The 21,007-nt window shown below is 45.6% G+C and overlaps 1 protein-coding gene and 1 non-coding gene across 2 annotated transcripts; both read left to right on the top strand.

Annotated features, from left to right (window-relative positions):
* The first annotated feature begins 9,926 nt into the window (after window positions 1–9,926).
* TRNAP-AGG (transfer RNA proline (anticodon AGG)) lies at window positions 9,927–9,998 on the top strand. Its single transcript has one exon. It is a non-coding gene; the product is annotated as a tRNA-Pro (tRNA).
* A 1,180-nt stretch (window positions 9,999–11,178) lies between these two features.
* On the top strand, window positions 11,179–18,612 carry OPN1SW (opsin 1, short wave sensitive). Its single transcript, XM_089527373.1, has 5 exons — window positions 11,179–11,537; window positions 12,873–13,041; window positions 13,873–14,038; window positions 14,339–14,578; window positions 16,070–18,612. The coding sequence occupies exons 1-5, from the start codon at window positions 11,192–11,194 to the stop codon at window positions 16,190–16,192; spliced, it is 1,044 nt and encodes a 347-aa protein (XP_089383499.1). The 5' UTR covers window positions 11,179–11,191; the 3' UTR covers window positions 16,193–18,612.
* The last annotated feature ends 2,395 nt before the right edge of the window (window positions 18,613–21,007 follow it).

The following is a 21,007-nucleotide window of genomic DNA, read 5'->3' on the forward strand; positions in this document are numbered from 1 at the left end:
ACTGCCTTTTCACCTGAGATGCTGCTGAGTTCTAGATTCTACGTTTCCATGGCAACGGACCACAGCATCCCCACTGGGCAAAGGATTTGGCATGCCTCACTTGCCTCAGCCACTTATATGAGGCCGGCAGGAGAAAAGCGGAGGGGCTCCACACCCCAATTTGACAAGGTGGGATTTTTGCTAGGGCAATGTTGTTTTTGAATGCATCCCATCATATTCCACTTTTTTGAAAGCAGATTTTTCCATGTTTTTAAAATTAAAATCATAGTTTATTCTGCTCCTGTCCTCTGGCATATTAGCTAACCATCCTGATTTGGTGTCATCTGCAAAGCTGATAAGAATAGAGGGCAGACTTATCAATTTTGCAGATGGCACCAAATTAGGAATACCCCAGAGGACAGGATTAGAATTCAAAATGACTTTAACAGATTAGAGAGCTGGGCCCAAACTAACAAAATGAATTTTCAATAGAGAGAAATGTAAGGTATTACATTTGGACAGGGGTAAAAATTGAAATGCACAGATATAGGACGGGGGACAGCTGGCTTGAGAGCAGTACATTTGAAAAGGATCTAGGAGTCCTAGCAGACCACAAGTTAAACATGAGTCAACAGTGTGATGCAGCAGCTAAAAAAGCCAATATGATACTAGACTGTGTGTAGATCGAAGGAAGTAATAGTAATCCTCTGTTCTGCTTTGGTCAGGCCTCACCTGGAATCCTGTGTCCATTTCTGGAAACCACAAAAAGGATATTGACAAGCTGGAGCGTGTTCAAAGAAGGGCCACAAAAATGGAGGATGGTCTGGAAACCAAGAATCCCTATGAGGAGCAACTCAGGCAGCTGGGTATGGTTAGCTCAGAGAAGAGAAGGTTAAGAGGGGACATGATAGCCCTGTTTAAATGTTTGAAGAGATGTCATGTTAAGGATGGGAGAAGCTTGCTTTCAGCTGTTCCAGAGACCGGGGTATCAAGCAATAAATTAAAGCCACAGAAACAGATTCCACCTAAATATTAGGAAGAACTTTCTGACTGTACTTGCTATTCGACAGTGGAAGATGCTGCCTCGGAGGGTGGTGGAGTCTCCTTCTTTTGGGGTTTTCAAACAGAGGCTGGATAGACATCTGTCAGGGATGCTTTGATTGAAAGTTCCTGCATGGCAGAATGGGGTTGGAATGAATGGCCCTTGGCATCTCTTCCAACTCTAGGATTATATATATATATATATATATATATACACACACACACACACACACACACACACACACACAATGTCTTAATAGAGATCTTTTATGGCACAAGCCTCAAAGGTTTATCTGGAAATATTTCCGGAACTAAAGTTTGAATTATTCAGAATGGCTTATTTGCTAAAACATTTTTTGTTTTGTGTTGGAGAAGCATAATCTAAGATTGCTGTACTATTTATCCTCGCAATTTAAAAATAAATTTAGCAGTTTCAAGTTTCCTGCTTTCTGTTTTTCCCCCAAAAGACATCTGTTTTTGAAACTGGAACATGTGTGTGTGTGTGTGTGCAAGTGGTTAGGCATGCTCAGGTTGCAAAGTAGGCTGGCATCACCCCACTGAAGGTGCTTTATGCCTGACAAGAGCCAAGAGGAAATCAAGGGAAGGCCTTCTTCTGCCCGTGGAGACATGTTCTAGAAGCGCTGCCAAGGAAATATGTGGCTCCCCCTCCTCCCCTTCCTCAGCTTTACGATTACCCAACCCAAAAGAGGAGCTGGAGGAGAGTTTGGGGTAATCACTTTGCCCTTAATCCCCTCTCTATCCCCCCACCCCGGGTCAGGGGCCTGCACCAATCCCTTCTCCTTAAGCCGCTTTCTCCTGCTCATCCTTCCTGGGATGGGCTTGTTCTCTCTCTGCCTCCCACTCCGGGAGGGCTGGCACAGGACCACCTGGCACACGTTTGCCCTTGGGAAGCATAGCCCTTCTATGTATCAACCATTGTGGCCACCTGAAGCAGGCACAGCTTGGTTGGCACCCAAGGCTGCATCTGCACTGCAAAAATAATGCAGTTTGGCAACACTTGGCCTGCTGGGGCTCCATACCATGAATCCATAGGCTGCCACAAAGGATGGCAAGTACATGAGTCCATAGGCTATCACAAAGGACCACCTGGCACATGAATTCATAGGCTATCACAAAGGACCGCAAACAAATGTATTTTGTGGTAGACTAGGTTATATAAAATGGTGGCTGGGCTCTATAAAATGACTTCTCTCGGAAGTTAGGCTTTTGTTTTTAAAAATGACATTTGTGGATACTAGCTAGCATCTGAGGCTCACCATATTATTAAATGGTGGTGCATGCATGCGGACGCATTGACACAAGTATGCATATATCGCCACCCATTGAATAATATGAGGTGCAACTGTTTTTTCCCATCCATGGGGGAACCCAAAACTGAACCCCCATGGATGGGAAGGGTCAACTGTAATTAATTCTGCTCTGCCAGAGCCTGCCCAAAATATAATGGTGCCAGGGCAAAAGGACAAGTTGGCATCTCTACTAAAACCGAGCCAGCGTGGTGTAGTGGTTTGAGCATTGGACTATGACTCTGGAGGCCAGGGTTCAAATCTCAACTAGGCCATGGAAACCCAGTGGGTAACTCTGGACAAGTCACAGTCTCCTAGCCTCAGAGGATGGCCATGGCAAATCCCCTCTGAAGAAACTTACCATTATAGGTTTGCCTTAGGGTTGCCATAAATTGGAAATGTCTTGAAGGCACACAGCAACAATAAAACTAAAACTATAGATCCCAATGTGTAGGGGCTCACAGGAATGTGCAGACAGAGATTGCTCCAAACTGAGGCAGATGCCTGCTAGTGCTAGATGGGGCCTTCATCCTGCCCCCCACGTGGTACTCTTGTCTGTGGCTAAATGCCCCTTGCAAAGAAGAGGCTGGTGGCTGGTGAACCTGGCATGCCCCACATAGTACATAACAGACACGTCCATGGTGATTGTGAAAGACCAGGCTGGCATCTCTTTGTGTGTCCCTGACCTCCTTACCCACTTGTGGAAAGCTGCCCAATGATCAAAAATGGGATTGACCCAATTGGATTATGGGGCTGTGGTTTCCTCTCTGAACATCTCGCCGCCCTATGTATCTCCCATGGCTGAATGCCACCATGTGCCCGTTCTGGTGTGCAGAAATAAAGGCAACTAGACTGACTGGTGGTGAAGATAGGGATGGACATCTACCTGCTAGACTCCCAGGGCACTCATAGGAAACAAGTCCTGCAAGGGCTTTGAAAAGCTTCAGGAGTCCAGGTCCATCATGGCATGTTGTCATCTGAGACAAGTGCCTCAGAGTGTAGTGGAGTCTCCTTCCTTAGAGGTTCTCCTTCCTTGGAGGTCTTTAAACAGAAGCTGGGTGGCCATCTGTCAGGGATGCTTTGATTGAGAATTCCTGCATGGCAGAATGGGGTTGGCCCTTGTGGTCTCTTCCAGCTCTACGATTCTATGATTCTATGAAAGGGCAAGGTGAGACACCCTTCTCATGCCATCAGGGTTGTTGGACAAGGTGGTGCAGCTGAAAGGAATGGATGTGGAATCCAGGAGGAATGGCTGGTAGACCACCTCCTCCCTATCAATCACCTGAAGCGATGGCCTCACCACCAAGTGGAGGAGATGGCCCTGCCTGGGGTTAAATAACAGGCCAGTGAAGCTGAGCTCATAGTCATATCAAGAGGGCAAGGACTGAGCCCCAGAATGTCAAACAGATACCTAGGAGATTATCAGATGGGGGACATCCTGTCCTTATCCCGTCCTTTTCCCATCCTTATAGCGTGATCACAAAAAGATTTTCATATGTCATCGCGCTTATCCCGTCAGCATCCCATAATTAAACTGCAATTGATTGCAATTGCCCAAAAGACTTTGACATGACATCATACTTATCCTGTCATTGTCCTGTCACTGAAGTGGAATTGTCCCGTCCTTGCCCTTCATTTTGTATTAAAGGAAGAACGCATTAATGCAGTTCCACTTCACTGACAGTTTATTGACAGGATCAGCGCAACTATGCGATCGCTGTCATGGATGGGATAAAGATGGGAGGCATGGAGCCCTGGTGGCGCAGTGGTTAAATGCCTGTACTGCAGCCATTCACTCGAAACCACAAGGTTGTGAGTTCAAGACCAGCAAAAGGGCCCAAGCTTGACTCAGGCTTGCATCCTTCCGAGGTCGCTAAAATGAGTACCCAGATTGTTGGGGGCAAATTAGCTTACTTGCTAATTAGCTTACTTGCTGTTCACTGCTATGATCTTTGGAATAGCGGTATATAAATAAAACAAATTATTATTATTATTATTATTATTATTATTATTATTATTATTATTATTATTATTCCTGTCCCCTGTCTGATAGTTTGTAATTATTAATGGTCTTTGAGTTGACCCCAATTCATGGTGACCCTATGGATGAGACATCTCCAAGAACCCCTATCCTCCACTGCTCTGCTCAGCTCCTGCAAATTCATGCCTGTGACCTCCCTAATAGACTTTGCCCATCTGGTGTGCAGTCTTCCTCTCCTTCTTCTACCCTCTACCTTGCCTAACATTATTGTCTTTTCTAATGAGTCTTGCATTCTCATGACGTGGCCAAAGTACAGCAGTCTCAGTTTGATCATCTTGGCTTTTATGGAGGGTTCAGCCTTGATTTGTTCCAGGACCTGCTTGTTTGTCTTCCTGGCCATCCATGGTATCCTCAGCACTCTTCTCCAGTTTATTATTGTTGTGCGCCTTCAAGTCATTTCTGACTTATGGCCACCCTAAAGGCCAACCTGTCATGGAGTTTTCTTGGTACGATTTGTTCAGAGAAGGTTTGCCATTGCCTTCCCCTGAGGCTGAAAGAGTGTGACTCACCTAAGGTCACTTAGTAGGTTAAATGGCTTAGCTAGGAATTGAACCCTGGTCTCCAGGATCCTAGCCCAACACTCAAACCACTACACCACGCATCTCAGATGAGTTGATTTTCTTTCAGTGGGCCTTCTTCACTGTCCAGCTCTCACATTTGTCCATGGTGATGGGGAATACAACTGCTTAAGCCTTAGATAATTCTAACTTTGGTTATCTTTTACTCTTTATCTTTACCCTCATCTACAGAGGGCAAAATCCACCAGTTTCAGTCTCCGGCCCACATACACTTCTGGTTGTAACTTCCATGTAACTTACCTGGTGGTGAACCATGCTGGTGTGTTGCAGGAAAAATAGACAAATACATTTTGTTTGGCAAAAGGTGGGAAACAGGAGAAGGAGTTGTCAACCAGAACTGTGTGTGCATCAATGTCTGTGACACATTGGCCTGGCTGTGGTCATAGTACAAAGGATTGGGTTGTGCAGTAACACTTCCATCATTGCTTCTTGAATGTGCAACGTTGTTGGTTGTGTAGCGGTGCTTCTACCATGGCATCCTAAATGTGCTCATTGTACAACATTGTGCTCCACTGCTGTTTTGCATCAATTGCACAATGCCAAGTTCTTCACACTGCATGCACTTGCGTATGTTGCTTTGTGAGTTCACACCACTGACAATCAAACAATTGTGGAATCTAACATCATAAGGTTTCTTGGCATCTACTTTGGAGAAGCAAACTTGAGCAAAACTAGGCAACCCTCACAGCTTAAAAAGAGGCACAGGGCTCGTCCGGGATTTGAACCCGGGACCTCTTGCACCCTAAGCAAAAATCATACCCCTAGACCAACAGGCCAGCTATGGCTGCATTGTGCTAGATGTTTGCTTCTTCCCATGATGCAGTGGCAAGTCTGGAAATCAGAAGATATCACACTACTTTCTTTATTTCTGTGTGTACATTAAAAAAACAACAACCCAAAGCCACTGCAAACAGGGAGGAGTCGATCCTGGGAGTTTCTGGAATGCAAACTAAAGACCAGAGCTCACCACTGGAGTGACGGTCCATTTCACAAGCAAACAGTCAATTAAATCGGCATGCCATCTAGCCTGACTGACGGGTACAATACAGAAATGCACAATGTACTTGTTGCAAGCTTTTGATGCACCATGGGCTTTTTCATCAGGCAAGATGTTACAAACCAAAAACAATTGGAGATGTTAGTCAGATGCCAGCATGTTGTTTCAGTCCTTTGTTATGATGGGGAACATATCTTTTGCAGGCAGGCGCCTTCTCCTTCTAGCCATGCAGCAATAGGGAGACTCTCAAAGTCCAGGAAATTTAAAGTCCATTTGCATCTCAACATTTTGCAATCCAGGACTTTGAAAACCTCCCTACTGCTGCATGAAGAAGCCTGCCTGCAAAAGATATCTTCCCCATCATAACATTTTACTAAGGACTGAAACAACATGCAGGCATCTGACTAACATCTCCAATTTTTTCTCCTGTTTGGTTTGTAGCATCTTGCTTGATGAAGAAGCCCATGGAGCTTCGAAAGCTTGCATCAAATATATTGTGCATTTTGGTTGTCCAATAAAGGTATCACTTTTTGGATGGATTTTTGTTTGTATTTGTTAAAAGGCCAATACCGCTCCCCTTGCATGGATACAATACAGGAAAGGTATCCCAAGGAAGAGTGCTTGGAGCCTTTCCTTGAAACTGTAGACCTAAAAAGAATGTATACTAGTTAATTAGAAGAGACAACAACGCTTCTACTCTTCACTGGCTTTTCTTTCTGCCTGTAGCTGGGGAACAGTGCCCAGATAATGCTTAGATGCCATGTTTCATTATCTGAGTGAGCCCATTCAACAGTGCATAGTGTTGCAGGGTCGCCAGTGGCCAGGAAGTCAAAGCCATCCGTTCTCTCTGCCATCCTTCCCTTCCTTTCCTGGGACATTTGCGCGATCACAGAAAATATTTCCCAGGAAGAACCAGGAATGCTCCAGCAACAAATCATTCATAGGGAAATCCCGTAAATGTTTTGTTGCTGGAGCATTCCTGGTTCTTCCTGGGATAAGTCCTCATTAATTGCAACGTTGTGGGGAAATCTTTCCCTTCCCTTGATGGCACAAATGTCCTAGGAAAATACCTTTTTAACCCCTGATTTTGCCGTGTGTGATAAAATCCCCAGACTCTGGGCGCAATTCCCTGCTTGGCCATGGAAGCCTATTGAGGGACCTGGGGTGAGTCACATACTCTCAGACCTAGAAAACCCCATGATAGGTTCTGCCTTAGGAATGCCTTAAGTTGGAAACTACGAAGGCACACAACATCGTTAGTCCTACCCACCCTCCCCAATTGTCCCTTCTCCAAGCTGAGAAAGAGTTCTAGAGAATGCAAAAGTTTGTTTGTGATTTTGGCTGGCACAGTCATCCAGCAGCAGCTGGTAGCTTCCTTGCCAGTGGGGCAGTGAATCCATTCCAGCTTTTACCTTGAACATTAAAGGACCTGTCCACAGAATTGCCCTGGAGAACCCCTTTAAAGCTTGAGAGAAAACCTGGAGCAGATTCCCAGTCCCAGTGATGGAGGAGCCATCAGGAGCCATTGGGCTTGTCAGTCCTAATAAAAATGGATTTCCCAGCTGTGACTTGAGACTCTTTCTTCTTCTGCACCAAAACAATTTCTGTGACTTTCTGTCTCTCCTCCATGTGTGTGAAATGGCAAGCAGGATGCCCTGCTTTAAAATGAAGATGAGGAAGAGGTTGAATGCAACCCTATAGAATTCAGTGATATGTCTGCATTTTCTCCCTTTAGATAGCCACAAGGAACATGATGACTTTTGGGAGAGTGGAGGATTCAGATAAGGAAAATGGTGTGGAAGGAGCTCGAACCAAAGTGGTTCGTACACAGAAGGATCGTATCTCAGTGCTGGGTGCCTTCCAGTTGATTCCTTGGGGTTTCTTAACAGGATTTATTCATGGGAAGTTTGCCATAGCCTTCTTCACTGGCTGAGAGAGTGTGACTTGCCCAAGGGCGACCAGCTGAGTTTCCATACAGATTGGGGATCTGAACCCAGGTGTCACAGTGTTCTAGGGTGCATCTACGTAGCAGAAATAATGCAGTTTGACACTGCTTTTACTCCATCCTATAGGATACCAGGATTTGTAGGTTTGCAAGGTCTTTAGACCTCCCTGCCAAAGAGTGCTGGTGCCTTTCAAAACTACAAATTGCTGTCAGGATGGAGCTGTGTCAATTAAAGTGGGGTCAAACTGCACTATTTCTACTACAGTGAGCCCTTGGGGTTTGGTTCCAGGAACCTCCATAGATACCAAAATCCATGGATGCTCAAGTCTCATTAAAAACAATGGCATAGCAAAATGCTGCCCCTTACATAAAGTGGCAAAATGAAGACTTGCTTATTGGAATATATATAAATATGTGTGTGTGTGTGTGTGTGTGTGTGTGTGAATATTTTCAAGCCATGGATACTTGAATCCATGGATAAAAATATCCATGAATAAGAAAGGCAGGATTTACTATTTCAGACCACTAGACCATGCTGGATCCAGCCATAATTTTGTTGTTGCTATGTGCCTAAATGCTCTAAAAGGTACCAGATCCCATCTGATCTTATAAGCTAAGCAGTGTCAGACCTGGTTAAGACTTGGATGGGGGACCACCAATGATTAACAGGTGCTGTAGGCTGTATTTCAGAGGAAGCAACTGGCAAAACCACCTTTGCGGATTCCTTGCCTAAGTTGAAAACTCCATGAAATTTGTGGGATCACCGTAAGTTGAGAGGCAACCTGAAGGCATATACAGACACAGGTGCCTGAATGTCTATTCAGGGTGTGTGTGTGTGTGAGGAAATGTCTCAGAGGTTAATAGGATTTACTTATGAGTAGGGATAGAAAGAATATTTTCCGTTGGTCATTTCCTGGCTGAGAAAGCCAGTTGCAAAGAATAATGTGGCAGTAAAATTTTTGCAGTTTTCTCCTGATATTCATATAGTGCAAAGCATTCCAGAAAATTATTTTGTGCAGGAATATATGCATTTTCTATTCAGGAAACAGGGTTTCTTTTTTCCTGCACTAAAAACACTGTTATTTTTGATGCAGAAAATGCATTTTTACACAAAACACACATAGGTTTCTACACAGACTACTTCGCCAGGAACCTTTGGGATGTCTGAATATAGAGAAAATAGTGTATGTGTGGCATAGTGGTTTGAGTGTTGGACTGTGATTTGGAGGCCAGGATTCAAATCCTGGCTCAGCCATGTAAACTAACTAGGTGACCTTGAGCAAGTCACATACTCTCAGCCTCAAGGGAAGGCAATGGAAAACCTCCTGTGAACAAATCTTGCCAAGATAACTCCATAGGGTCGCCATCAATTGGAAACAAACTGAAGACACACAACAACAACAACAACATAAGACAGTCAGCTTATGGTGACCTCATGAATTTCAAAGAGGCAAGTAATACTTAGAGGTAGGTTTTAAAAACTCAATTCCTTCCTCTGAACTAGAGCATCCAGCACCTGATATTTGCTGGTGATCTCCCATCCAAGTACCAACCAGGACTGACCCTGCTTAGTTTCCAAGACCAGACAGGGGTCTGGTGCCTTTAGGGTATTTAGGCCTTCCCGGGAGAGATTGTTGCACACAAATATTACTTTTCTTCTGCACTTGAAAGTTGAGAGGAAAATGAGGCAACTGTTTATCCTTGCAAGAAAGGACAATGTAAGCAAAGATTTATCTCCTTGAACCCAAGGGAAGACTTACAGCAGGATGAAACTGCAATCCATTAGATTTATTCCTAATTCCCATTCATTCTATGAGGCTCAGGCTTGGCTAATGTTCATTAGATGGTGCCGACTGTTCCAGTCCCATAGAAGAAAGAGTTAATGTTGGGCTTTTGCTCTGATACAATGCCTGTGTCTGTTTGGCGCCATAGGTCTTGGCACATGTCCAAATCCTTTCCCTGCCACATAGAAGAGTAATTTGAACCTTCACTGTATAGCCTGCCTGAAGAAAACATCTGGAAGACATCTGTTGCAACTGGCTCGTTGGTCTAGGGGTATGATTCTCGCTTAGGGTGCGAGAGGTCCCGGGTTCAAATCCCGGACGAGCCCTACCTTTTTCCTTTCAGGAAACAGAAAGAGAAGAATGAGGGGGGAAATGCCATTCGGTAGGCATTTTGCTGATGCTGAAAATCCCCATGTATCACTGTAGGTCCTGCCAATAAAAAGAAAAGTTTTCAAAAACCTTGACTATAATCTTTGAGTGGCTCCCAGTTTTTGCAAAGAAAATCCACACAGGTTTAGACGGAATCACTTTTCCTGTTTGCATTCATTGCTCCAGGTCCTGTTCTCTGGAGCAGCAGAAAACAAGCTTGCTCCCTCCTCAATATGACACCCCTTCAAGTTTTTAAACAGGGCTATCATATCACCTCTTAACCTTCTCTTCTCCAGGCTAAACATACCCAGCTCCCTAAGTCATTCCTCATAGGACTTGGTTTCCAGACCCTTCACCATTTTAGTTACCCTCCTTTGGACACATGGCTCCAGTTTCTCAATGTCCTTTTTGAATTCTGGTGCCCAGAACTGGACAAAGTATTCTAGGTGGGGCCTGACCAGAGCAGAATAGAGTGGCACTATTACTTCCCTTGATCTAGACAGTATACTTCTATTGATGCACCTAAAATCACATTGGCCTTTTTAGCTGCCGCATCACACTGTTGACTCATGTTCAACTTGTGGTCTGCTTGGACTCCTAGGTCCTTTTACATGTAGTCTTGTCAAGCCAGATGTCTCCCATCCTATATCTATGCTTTTCATTTTTTTTCCTGCTTAAATGCAGTACCTTACAGGCGGTACCTGTTGAAATTTATTTTGTTAGTTTGGGCCCATCTTTCTAATCTATTCAGGTCATTTTGAATTTTGGATCATGTCCTCTGGAGTGCTGGCTGTTCTTCCTAGTTTGGTGCCACTTGCAAATTTCATAAGCGTGCCCTATTTCCCATCTTCCAGGATATTCATAATGATGTTGAATAGCTGGTGCTTTCTGCTATCCTGCCCAAGACCCCTTGCATCTCCTCCAACCGTCACAACAAACGAGATTAACCTCTCAGAGGGTTTTACAGGACAGAAGGTAAGGATCTTAGGAGGCCATAATCCCCAAGTTTGCCTCTGGGATGATCGGGGATTACCGCTTGATCTCTGCTTGAGCCCCTAAGTGGATTTCCCCCTCTGGCATTCTATAATAGGAGGGATGGGATCCCACCACAGGGAAGATCCGCGCGGCGGTGTCAGCGACACGAGGCAGGATGTCCGGAGAGGAAGACTTCTACCTCTTTGAGAACATCTCCTCTGTGGGGCCCTGGGATGGCCCCCAGTACCACATCGCCCCAATGTGGGCCTTCTATTTCCAAACAGCCTTCATGGGCTTTGTCTTCTTTGCCGGCACGCCACTTAACGCCATCATCCTCATCGTCACGGTCAAGTACAAGAAGCTCCGCCAACCGCTCAACTACATCCTGGTCAACATCTCCTTCGCTGGGTTCCTCTTCTGCGTCTTCTCGGTCTTCACTGTCTTCCTGGCCAGTTCGCAGGGCTACTTCTTCTTCGGGCGTCACATCTGCGCTTTGGAGGCCTTCCTTGGCTCAGTGGCAGGTAATACAAGAGGGAGATCTGGGCTTGGCACAAGGGAAGCCAACAAAGGTGTATCCACAAGGATGGAGGGGTCAAAATGAAGGAATACATCCCCTCCAATGTTCACAATGCAGCAGGGACAGTCCCAATTAATCCTCTGACATCCCATTTTCCAGCTGCTTTTAAAATGCCTCCCTTTGTCCTCAGCTTCCTTCAATGACTGCAAACTGTCAAACTGTGTTAATTTTGCATGGTGTGGCTGCAGCCTGGGTTAAAGAATGCAAACTACTTATGCTGTTTGAGCTCTCAAAAAGGAAACGTAGTTTGCACTCTGTTAATTCTGGCTGCAGCCATAGTGCAGAATTAATGCAGTTTGACATCACTTTAACTGCCTTGGCTCCATTCTATGGAATGGACATGTAGTTTGTTGTGACACCCCAGCTCTCTGACAGAGAAGGCTACATCTCTCAGAACAGTGCAAATACCAGGTTCCATAGTATGGAGCCATGGTAGTTAAAGCACTGTCAGACTGCACTATTTCTGCAGTGTAGATGCACCCTGTGATTGTGTAGTATGGAAGTCAACAATAATGACAGCCACATTTCCATACGTTTATTCTAGAACTGGCATGGGCAGCTGTTGTGGGTCTGGGTCTAATTTCTTTGCCCCATGAAACCTGTGCAGACTGCCAAAATAAAGAAAACTAAACCAGGTACGACTGGCAAAAACCTCCGGTCTTGACAAAATTCTGTGTGTGTGTGTTTCATTTATTTTATTCTGTTCTAGGAGCTTCTGACTCATAGCTTGCTGTTGTTGTTGCGCACCTTCAAAGTTGTTTCCAACTTATGGCAACCCTAAGGCAACCCTATTTCTTGGCAAGTTTCTTCAGAGGGAGGTTGTCATTGCCACCCTTTAGGGCTGAGAGAGTGTGACTTGCCCAAGGTCACCAACTAACCTAAAATTGCCCCCTACTTTTAAAATGTTGCAAAACAAAACAAATGGGAGGTTGAGGTACGGCTACCGCTGGTCTTTTGCTGTTGTGTGCCTTCAAGTCATTTCCAACTTATGGCAACCTTAAGGGAAATTTATCACTGGGTTTTCTGGGGTTGAGAGCATGTGACTCACCCAAAGGTTTCCATGTTCAAGCAGAAAATCAAACCTTGATCTCCAGTGTCCAAGTCCTACATTCACACCATCACACCATACTGGTCCATGTGTATTGTTGCAGTCTGGAGATCCACCAAACTTCAGGGTGGAGTAGGAAGAAAAGAAACCAATGGAAGGCCTTGGATTTGTGGGTCCCTCTCTGTCTGACCATAACTGTCTATGTCTGTCTTTCTGTCCATCCTGTCCTAGGTCTGGTCACTGGCTGGTCCTTGGCCTTCCTTGCCTTCGAACGCTACATCGTCATCTGCAAACCATTTGGCAATTTCCGCTTCAACTCCAAGCATGCCTTGCTGGTGGTAGCAGCTACTTGGTTCATTGGGATTGGGGTCTCCATCCCACCCTTTTTCGGGTGGAGCAGGTGAGATGGAGGGGAGAAAGGGTTGGACCGGCTGTCCTTAAGGGTTCCTGTCCAACTTTACAATTCTACAAAGAGGAGGGGAAGACAGGAACTATTTCCCCAAAAATCAGGGGGGGAAATTAATGCAAAGAGCAGCAGAAGTAGTGGAATCCCTTTATTAGGTTTAATTATGGAAGGGTGCATCTACCTGATAGAAATAATGCAGTCTGACACCACTTTAACTGCCATGGCTCCATCAGATTTCTACTTTTGCAAGGTCTTTAGCCTTCTCTGCCAAAGAGTGCTGGTGCCCCATAAAACTACAAACCTTAGGATTCTGTAGGGTGGGGCCACAGCATTTAAAGTGGTCAAAGTGTGTTATTTCTACCGTGTAGATGTACCCACAGAACAGGGAGGAAGGCTTTGGGTTTTACAGGAGCCTTCTTCGGGGTGTATGCTGCATCACAAATGGAGGAAGAAGAAGATGGTAGGACTCTTTTCTGCTTTGGTCAGGCCTCACCTGGAATAATCCTGTGTCCAGTTCTGGGCATCACAATTCAAGAAGGATGTTGAGAAGCTGGAGTGTGTCCAGAGGAGGGTAACAAAAATGGTGGAAAGTCTGAAAAGCATGATTTAGGAGAGGAAAATGGGTATGTTTAGCATGGAGGAGAGACAGTTAAGGTGATATAACAGCCCTGTTTAGGTTTTTGAAGGGGTGTCACATTGAGGATGAAGCAAGCTTGTTTTCTGCTGCTCCAGAGAATAGGACATGGGGAAATGGGAGCCTTCTGTACTGCATCATCCTTCACCTTTCAGTTAATCTTGTTTATTCCTGCATCCTTTTTCTCCCAGGTTCATCCCAGAAGGTCTCCAGTGTTCCTGTGGTCCAGACTGGTACACCGTAGGGACCAAGTACAAGAGTGAATATTACACCTGGTTCCTTTTCATTTTCTGCTTCATCGTCCCCCTGACTCTCATCATCTTCTCCTACTCGCAGCTCCTGGGCGCACTTCGGGCTGTAAGTATCAACTACATAGATATAAGCAGATTCAAGCATCCACATCTTGAAAATATTCCTCTCCAAAAAGTATAAATTCCAAATAACAAACCTTGATTTTGCCATTTTATATAAGGGACACCATTTTAGTATACCATTTTATTTAATGGGACTAGAGCATCCATGGATTTTGTTATCCATGGGGGAATCCAGGAACCAAACCCCAGCAGATAAAAAGGGCCCACTGTATTCTGATGTGTGTCTATTTTGATCAATTCCTCTTTGTGATTAAAAACTGACATGGCATCCTATTCCACGCAGGTAGCCGCTCAGCAACAGGAGTCTGCCACGACCCAGAAGGCTGAGCGGGAGGTGTCCCGCATGGTGGTGGTGATGGTGGGGTCCTTCTGCCTCTGCTACGTTCCTTACGCAGCCCTGGCCATGTACATGGTCAACAACCGGGATCACGGCCTCGACTTGCGTCTGGTCACCATCCCCGCCTTCTTCTCCAAGAGCGCCTGTGTCTACAACCCCATCATCTACTGCTTCATGAACAAACAGGTGATGTCCAGCCTGCCAGGAACATGGGAGGAAGTAGGTTTTTTGGGTTGAATACCAACCAGAACATCACTAGGGGATGTGAGGGGTGTGGACCACACTGGGTGACACCTCAGAAGGTATTGATGGAAAGGGTATGCAAGAGGACCAGAGGATTTGGAGGGAATCATATTGTTTTCAGGCACAGGTATAGTATGGTGGGGCAACCCTCCAGTGTTTCCTGGGGGCTCTAATGTGGCCCTGTGGCCTTCCATGGTTGCCCACCCCTGAGCTAAAGGAAAGTAATTGGATGCTTCATGAATAAACTTCAGGAATAAACTCTTCTAGAACATGGCCACATAGCCTGAAAAACCCACAAAAAACTATGGATGCCAGCCATGAAAGCCTTCGACTTCAAAAGTTGGATGCTTCTCTGACATTCCCTCGCTCTCCACTTGGTGCAGAAATGTGAGGGCTGCAGTAGAGACAAGATGGGTTTGGGTGAGCTTTTTGTTACTGGGCGATGGGTATTTATTATTTATTTATTTCATTTATTTATTTCATTTGTGTGCTGCCTTTCTCCCAGAAGGGACCCAAGGTGGCTCACAAATAAAAACAATTAAAAAAAAATTACAATGAAATTTTAAAACATTCAAAATCATCTAAAAACAGTATAAAATTACATAAACTGATACAAAAGTTAAAAGACACAACTTAAACATATACCCCATATCATAGATTCATAGAATCCTTAAGTTGGAAGACCGCAAGGGCCCTGATCCAGTCCAACCCCATTCTGCCATGCAGGAAATCTAAATCAAAGCATCCCCGACAGATGGCCATCCAGCCTCTATTTAAAGACCTCCAGGAAAGGAGACTCCACCAAAATCTCCAAAGGAGTGTGTTCCACTGTCGAACAGCCCTTACTCTCAGGAAGTTCCTCCTAATGTTGAGGTGGAATCTCTTTTCCTGTAGCTTCCATCTATTGTTACGGGTCCTATTCTCTGGAGCAGCAGAAAACAAGCTTGCTCCCTCCTTAATATGACACCCCTTCAAATACTGAAACAGGGCTTTATCAATGGCTGGACAATCACTGCAAATGTCTCTGGACAAAGCAGTCTCCCCTCCAGAGAGAAGTGTACTTGGTTTCTGTTCATTTGTAAGCACAAAGTCTATCACCCACCATCACTCCAGTCCATGAAGGGATTATGCAGATTCTGATCTTGATTTCTCTCTCCTGGCTATGTCCCTTAGCTTTTTCCCATGCTGAGCCAGTCAGTTCTCCTTCTCATAGCTAGTTTCCTACACTGGGAAACAACACCTGCCTAAAACATCCCTTTTGATACCAATTTGATATAAAAAAGGAGGTATGCAGAGGGGACACAAACTAGGGGGATAACCTTAGGGTAACACCTTGGGGGACACAAACTAGGGTCCCTGGGGCCACATGGGGCCCATAGGCCACCCTTTTCCTCCATGAGTGCTCTAAAACATCTCTAATTTCTCTTCCTCCAGTTTCGGGCATGCATCATGGAAACAGTGTGTGGCAAACCCATGACGGACGAGTCAGATGTGTCCAGCTCAGCTCAAAAGACAGAGGTTTCGTCGGTGTCCTCCAGCCAGGTCAGCCCCAGCTAAGGAGATGATGCCGTGTGGGTCCCAAAGAATGCAGAAAGTCCCTCTACTCCAAATGCCCCATGCTCACGATGCCCCTGGGGAAAAGGGGTCCAGACGGGTGCTACAGATCAGAGGGCAAACAGGCCAGGACTTGTAATATCCAGATAGTTTGGTCTCTTAGGTTTACAGGGACAAGCTTAGGCAAGGCAACATCAGCAGACTGTGCCAAGATGGGGGAACTCCTTCAGTAGCCACCCTCACCCTCCAAGATGCCCATGGGGACTTCTTTAGTCAATCTAAATGAGCCTCCCAATGCCACTGGTCTAGGATGTATTTGGACACAGAATAGACCAATGCTGGGGCACAGTCCAGTTTGCTCCAAATTGCCAGGGCAAGACATTAAAATGTCAGAGACTCATAGAATTTATTCCTTTACAACCAACATTGTGATAAACAACAAATCCAAGCACTGGCCAATGAAGGAGAAAGAAGGTAGATGGTAAAAGAAAAGGGGAAGCATCACGGACCCAAAGGGATTAAAAAGTGGACCCCAAGGTACTGTGGAACCAGCCAAATAAAACCTTCACAGGTCTGCTCAGGAAATCCCCTTTTCCCATTTTCTGACTGTTCTGTAGGCGGCAGCAGGACAGTTTTTCAGACTGCGAACATGAGGACTAGAAACCTATTTATTAGTTACGAAACCTACAGGGAAAAAAAGAGATCTAACGAAAGATGGGTTGTGTAGTCTGCACATGAACTGTCCTCTGTGTGATGCTAATGACTCTTCTTGAGAGCCCTGGTGTGGGACACACTTCCCAAGAACCAGCTCCAGGCAGCTGAAAGGCAGAAATCCATGGAAGGCAAAAGTAAGCAAGCCAAGGTTGGAATCAGAGAGCTGGAAGAGACCCCAAAGGCCATACAGACCAACCCCATTCTGCCATGCAGAAATGCACAATCCAAGCCCTCCCTGTGATCCAGCCTGTGTTGAAAACCCTCAAAAGAAGGAGACAACCAACCTCCGAGGGAGCATCTTCCACTCTTGAACAGCTCTTACTGTCAGAAGGTTCTTCATAATGTTGAGGTGGAATCTCTTTTCCTGTAGTTTGCACCCATTGCTCCATTTCCTAGTTTCTGGAAAACAAGTTTGCTCCCTCCTTTGACATCCCTTCAAGTATTTAAACAGGGCTATCATATCACCTCTTAACCTTCTCTTCTCCAGGCTAAACATACCAGTTCCCTAAGTGTTTCTCCTCAGAGGGCTTCATGGGTTCCAGACCCTTCACCATTTTGGTCACCCTCCTCTGGACATGCTCCAGTTTCTCAGCATCCTTTTTGAATTCTGGTGCCCAGAACGGGACCCAGGATTCCAGTTGCTGGGGAAGGGATTGTAATTTGTACATTATTGTGGGGCTGGGACCCTTCTCCCTTGCTACATTTTTCATTATATCAGGATTTTGGTCCTACAAGCCACTTGGGAAGTTGTGTGTGCATATGTGATAAATGTGTGGGTGGGTGCATGAGAGAGAGAGTCGGAAAGAATTCTAGCCACCTCACTTTAAGCAAAGGGAGACGGGAATCATCTAGCTCTCAAGAGTGCTTCCTGAACTACAGCTCCCAGCATCCCTGACCACTGGCTTTGCTGACAAGGGACACTGTGCAAAGGGATCTTGTAGCAGCTTTGAGATGAACTGTACAAAAGAAGTTTGTAGCATAAACTTTTATAGACTTCCTCAGATGCAAAGATCTTTGGTCCTTCCTGGGTACCAGACTATGCCGTGCATCTGTGGAAGTAGACCAAGTCTACAAAAGCTCATGTCCAGTTCACTCCATACATGCAAGGAAGATAACCAAGACCATGAAAGCTCATGGTACAACTTCTTTCGCTCAGTTTGGAGATGATCAGATGGGGGGTGAGGGGAGGAGGAGCCAGGAGTAAAAGGCATCATCCCAGCAATGTTACACAATCACGCTGAAGATTTTTAAATGCATCACACTTATTCAAGACTTAACCCATGAAGATTCAGAAATGCTCCAATAACAAACTATTTATGGAGAAGTCCCATGAAAGGTTTGTTGTTGGAGTGCTCCTGGATCTTCATGGGTTAAGTCCTGGATAAGTGCAATGTGTCTGAAAATCGTCAGTCGCACAACCTTACCAGGACTATGGCTTTTTCTTTCCTGATTCCCCCCCCCACTTGATAAACTCCTCAGTCTCAAAGGTGCTACAAGATCCCTTTGCATACTGATATTTTCCAGATGCTGGGGTTATGGTCCCAAGCTCTCCTACTCCAGGGAAGAGAGAAGGGCAGGGAATGAACAGACTACAGCAGAATAGCATCAGGGCAATAACTTTGCACCAGACCTGGAATGAAAGAGAACAAGCAAAGCAGCTCCTTGATGCCTGTTTGGCAAGTGAGCTGCAGGCTTTGGAAGAAGATGAGGCGGGGGGGGGGGGCGCAAGAATATCATTTCCCCTGAAATGAATGGGGTAGGGACCAGACTGCCTCCCCCCCCCCCATCCAGCCCCCGTGGCCTCTGCCCTCTGCAGCCAGCTCTACCATTATCAGGCTTTGTCATGGGAGGCAGCATTAAAGCACAGCCAACTGTGTGGGAAAGAACACAAAGAGCGCCTGCTTTGGCATAAAGTCTCTGGGCCATCCCTCCCTGGAAACATGGAAAGACTCCAAGGGAAGCTGCTGCCAGACAATGATGTGGAGCAAGGAATATTTGCATTGAATGAGTCCTGCATCGGGGCACAGAAGTTTTGGTGTAGGTACTTAGAGCTTGAAACAGTGGCTCCCATGTCAGCAGAGCACTGAATCCAGTCCACGTTTTTGCTAGTTCTAAAGGAGCTCTACATGGCCCTAAAGCTGTTCAGGACTAGAGTTCAGCACCTTGGAGACCTCCTTTGATGCTTAGTATAAAGCCAGGAGTGGATTCACCACCCCACTGTCATGGGAACTATCAATAGCCACCAGCTTGAAGTTGATTTTTGAAGAGTGGGTGGGAACTTGCATAGGGAAGGTCTCCAGAGCTTTCTTTCTTGGGTCTGGATGGTGAGTGATGAGGAAGCCCTCTCTTCCCTGAGGAACCTCATGTGAGGAGTTGCAGATGAAAATTATGCAGCCCTCCAGATCTTGTTGGATTCCAACTCTTAGTAGCCTTGGTCAGCACAGCCAATGGTGAGGTGCACTGACAGCTGCAGTCCCAGGTATTTTCCGGAGGGCTACAATGTGCGTGGCACATGCCACTTTTGTCCTAGTCAGAGAAAAGTGTAGACCAAAGACTCTCCACTTTTTTGTACTGACTTCTTAAGTTTCATGTCATTGACAGCTGTCATCTTTCACCAGGGGTGGGAACCATCTGGCCCTCCAGATGTTATTGGACTGCAATTCCCAGCAGCCCCAACCAACAGTGGTTATAGTGAGAAATTCTAGGATGTGAAATCTAGTAAGATGTGGAGGGACTCATGGGTCCCACGTCTGTCCTACAAGGATGCCTGGCTCTCTTCCAACAAATGCTAAATCTTTCCAGTGGCATCCTCATTTTTGGCAATTTCCATTTCAAAAACCTGTGCAGCGTCTTTCAAAATACGCACTTGTCTTAAAGGTTTTGGGGGAGGGGGATAAGCCTACTGTATAGGCCTCTGCCTTCATTTGCTGCTGTTATTGCTGTGACTTTTGGATCAGCCGCCTTTCGACGGACGTTCATCACACTCCCTACGAACATCACAACAGACATATCAGGAGTCTGCCTCTACTGATCCCGGATCTGGAGGAGCAATGCTGTTGTGAAAATGGGCACCACGACTTCACACCAGGCCAGTTGTGCCCAATTAGCAGTCCTTGTGATAAATAAGTCTCTGCACCATTGGCTTGTGGCAAAAAACATCACAAGTCACTTCCAAAAAATGTAGTTCACACTTTCAACTCTTCCCTCACCTGGCAGTGCTAGGAAAACCTAAAGTGTGACATAAGATCTGGAAAATTACTTTTACCTACCAAGTTACACACACTGCAATAGCCTTGCATCTTATTGTCCTGGCAGCCCAAACGCAACATGACAATTTACTGAAGACAGCTAAATCCTTCGGCCTCACTTAAGCTTTGGATGACTGACAGAACGTGTTCTCTCCTTCAGACACTGAGGACTTTTTAAAAACATGTACAAAGCATGTATGATATTCCAGCAGAATCTGCCACGGCTTGTATATCCGCCTTTTTGTTTTTTTCTTAACCAGCTTCTACAATAAATCAAGTACAAGCATTGCAATGCAATGTGACGTTGGAGAGCAGTCATGTGTCCTTAAAAAGGTGGCTTGGGTGTTTGCAGTGCAAGCAGCAGGGAAATGGTGGTTTCGACACTCTCCCATAATGTAAAAGATGGAAATGTGGGCTGAGGTCAAGCACCAGGGAGCTTTAAGTATTGCAGATGTTTTGGCACACTGGTTGCTCTTAGCAGAGCAATCCAGTCTTCACATCTGGCTGGGGGGGAAGCCCCATTCTCCCCATTTGGCCTCCTTGGGCTGCTCTCAACCCTCCTGCCATGGCTGTGGATGGATATGAGTGTCTCAAATAGACACCCGTATCCGTCCTCTTCTCGTCCATGTTGACTTTCTACCATAGCCCCCTCCAGCCATTTTGAGCAGCATGTTACAGAAGGTGTCTCAAATTACAAAAGGCGAATCAATTTCTAACTGTAGCTGCTGCTGTGTGCCTGAAAGTCCTTTCCAACTTACAGCGGACCTGAGGCAAAGCTATCATGGGGGTTTCTTGGCAAGATTTGTACAAAAGGGATATGCCTTCCTGGAGACTGAGAATGTGACTTGCCCAAGGC

This window comes from Sceloporus occidentalis, unplaced genomic scaffold, assembly GCF_023333645.1.
Source record: "Sceloporus occidentalis isolate IW3139 unplaced genomic scaffold, rSceOcc1.0.p SCAF_5, whole genome shotgun sequence".
Lineage (NCBI taxonomy): Eukaryota > Metazoa > Chordata > Lepidosauria > Squamata > Phrynosomatidae > Sceloporus > Sceloporus occidentalis.

Coding starts and splice junctions, on each gene's coding strand:
- OPN1SW (XM_089527373.1), top strand. CDS start 11,192: ATGTCCGGAGAGGAAGACTTCTACCTCTTTGAGAACATCTCCTCTGTG. Junction 11,538..12,872: donor CTTCCTTGGCTCAGTGGCAG/GTAATACAAGAG, acceptor ATCCTGTCCTAG/GTCTGGTCACTGGCTGGTCC. Junction 13,042..13,872: donor CCCTTTTTCGGGTGGAGCAG/GTGAGATGGAGG, acceptor TTTTTCTCCCAG/GTTCATCCCAGAAGGTCTCC.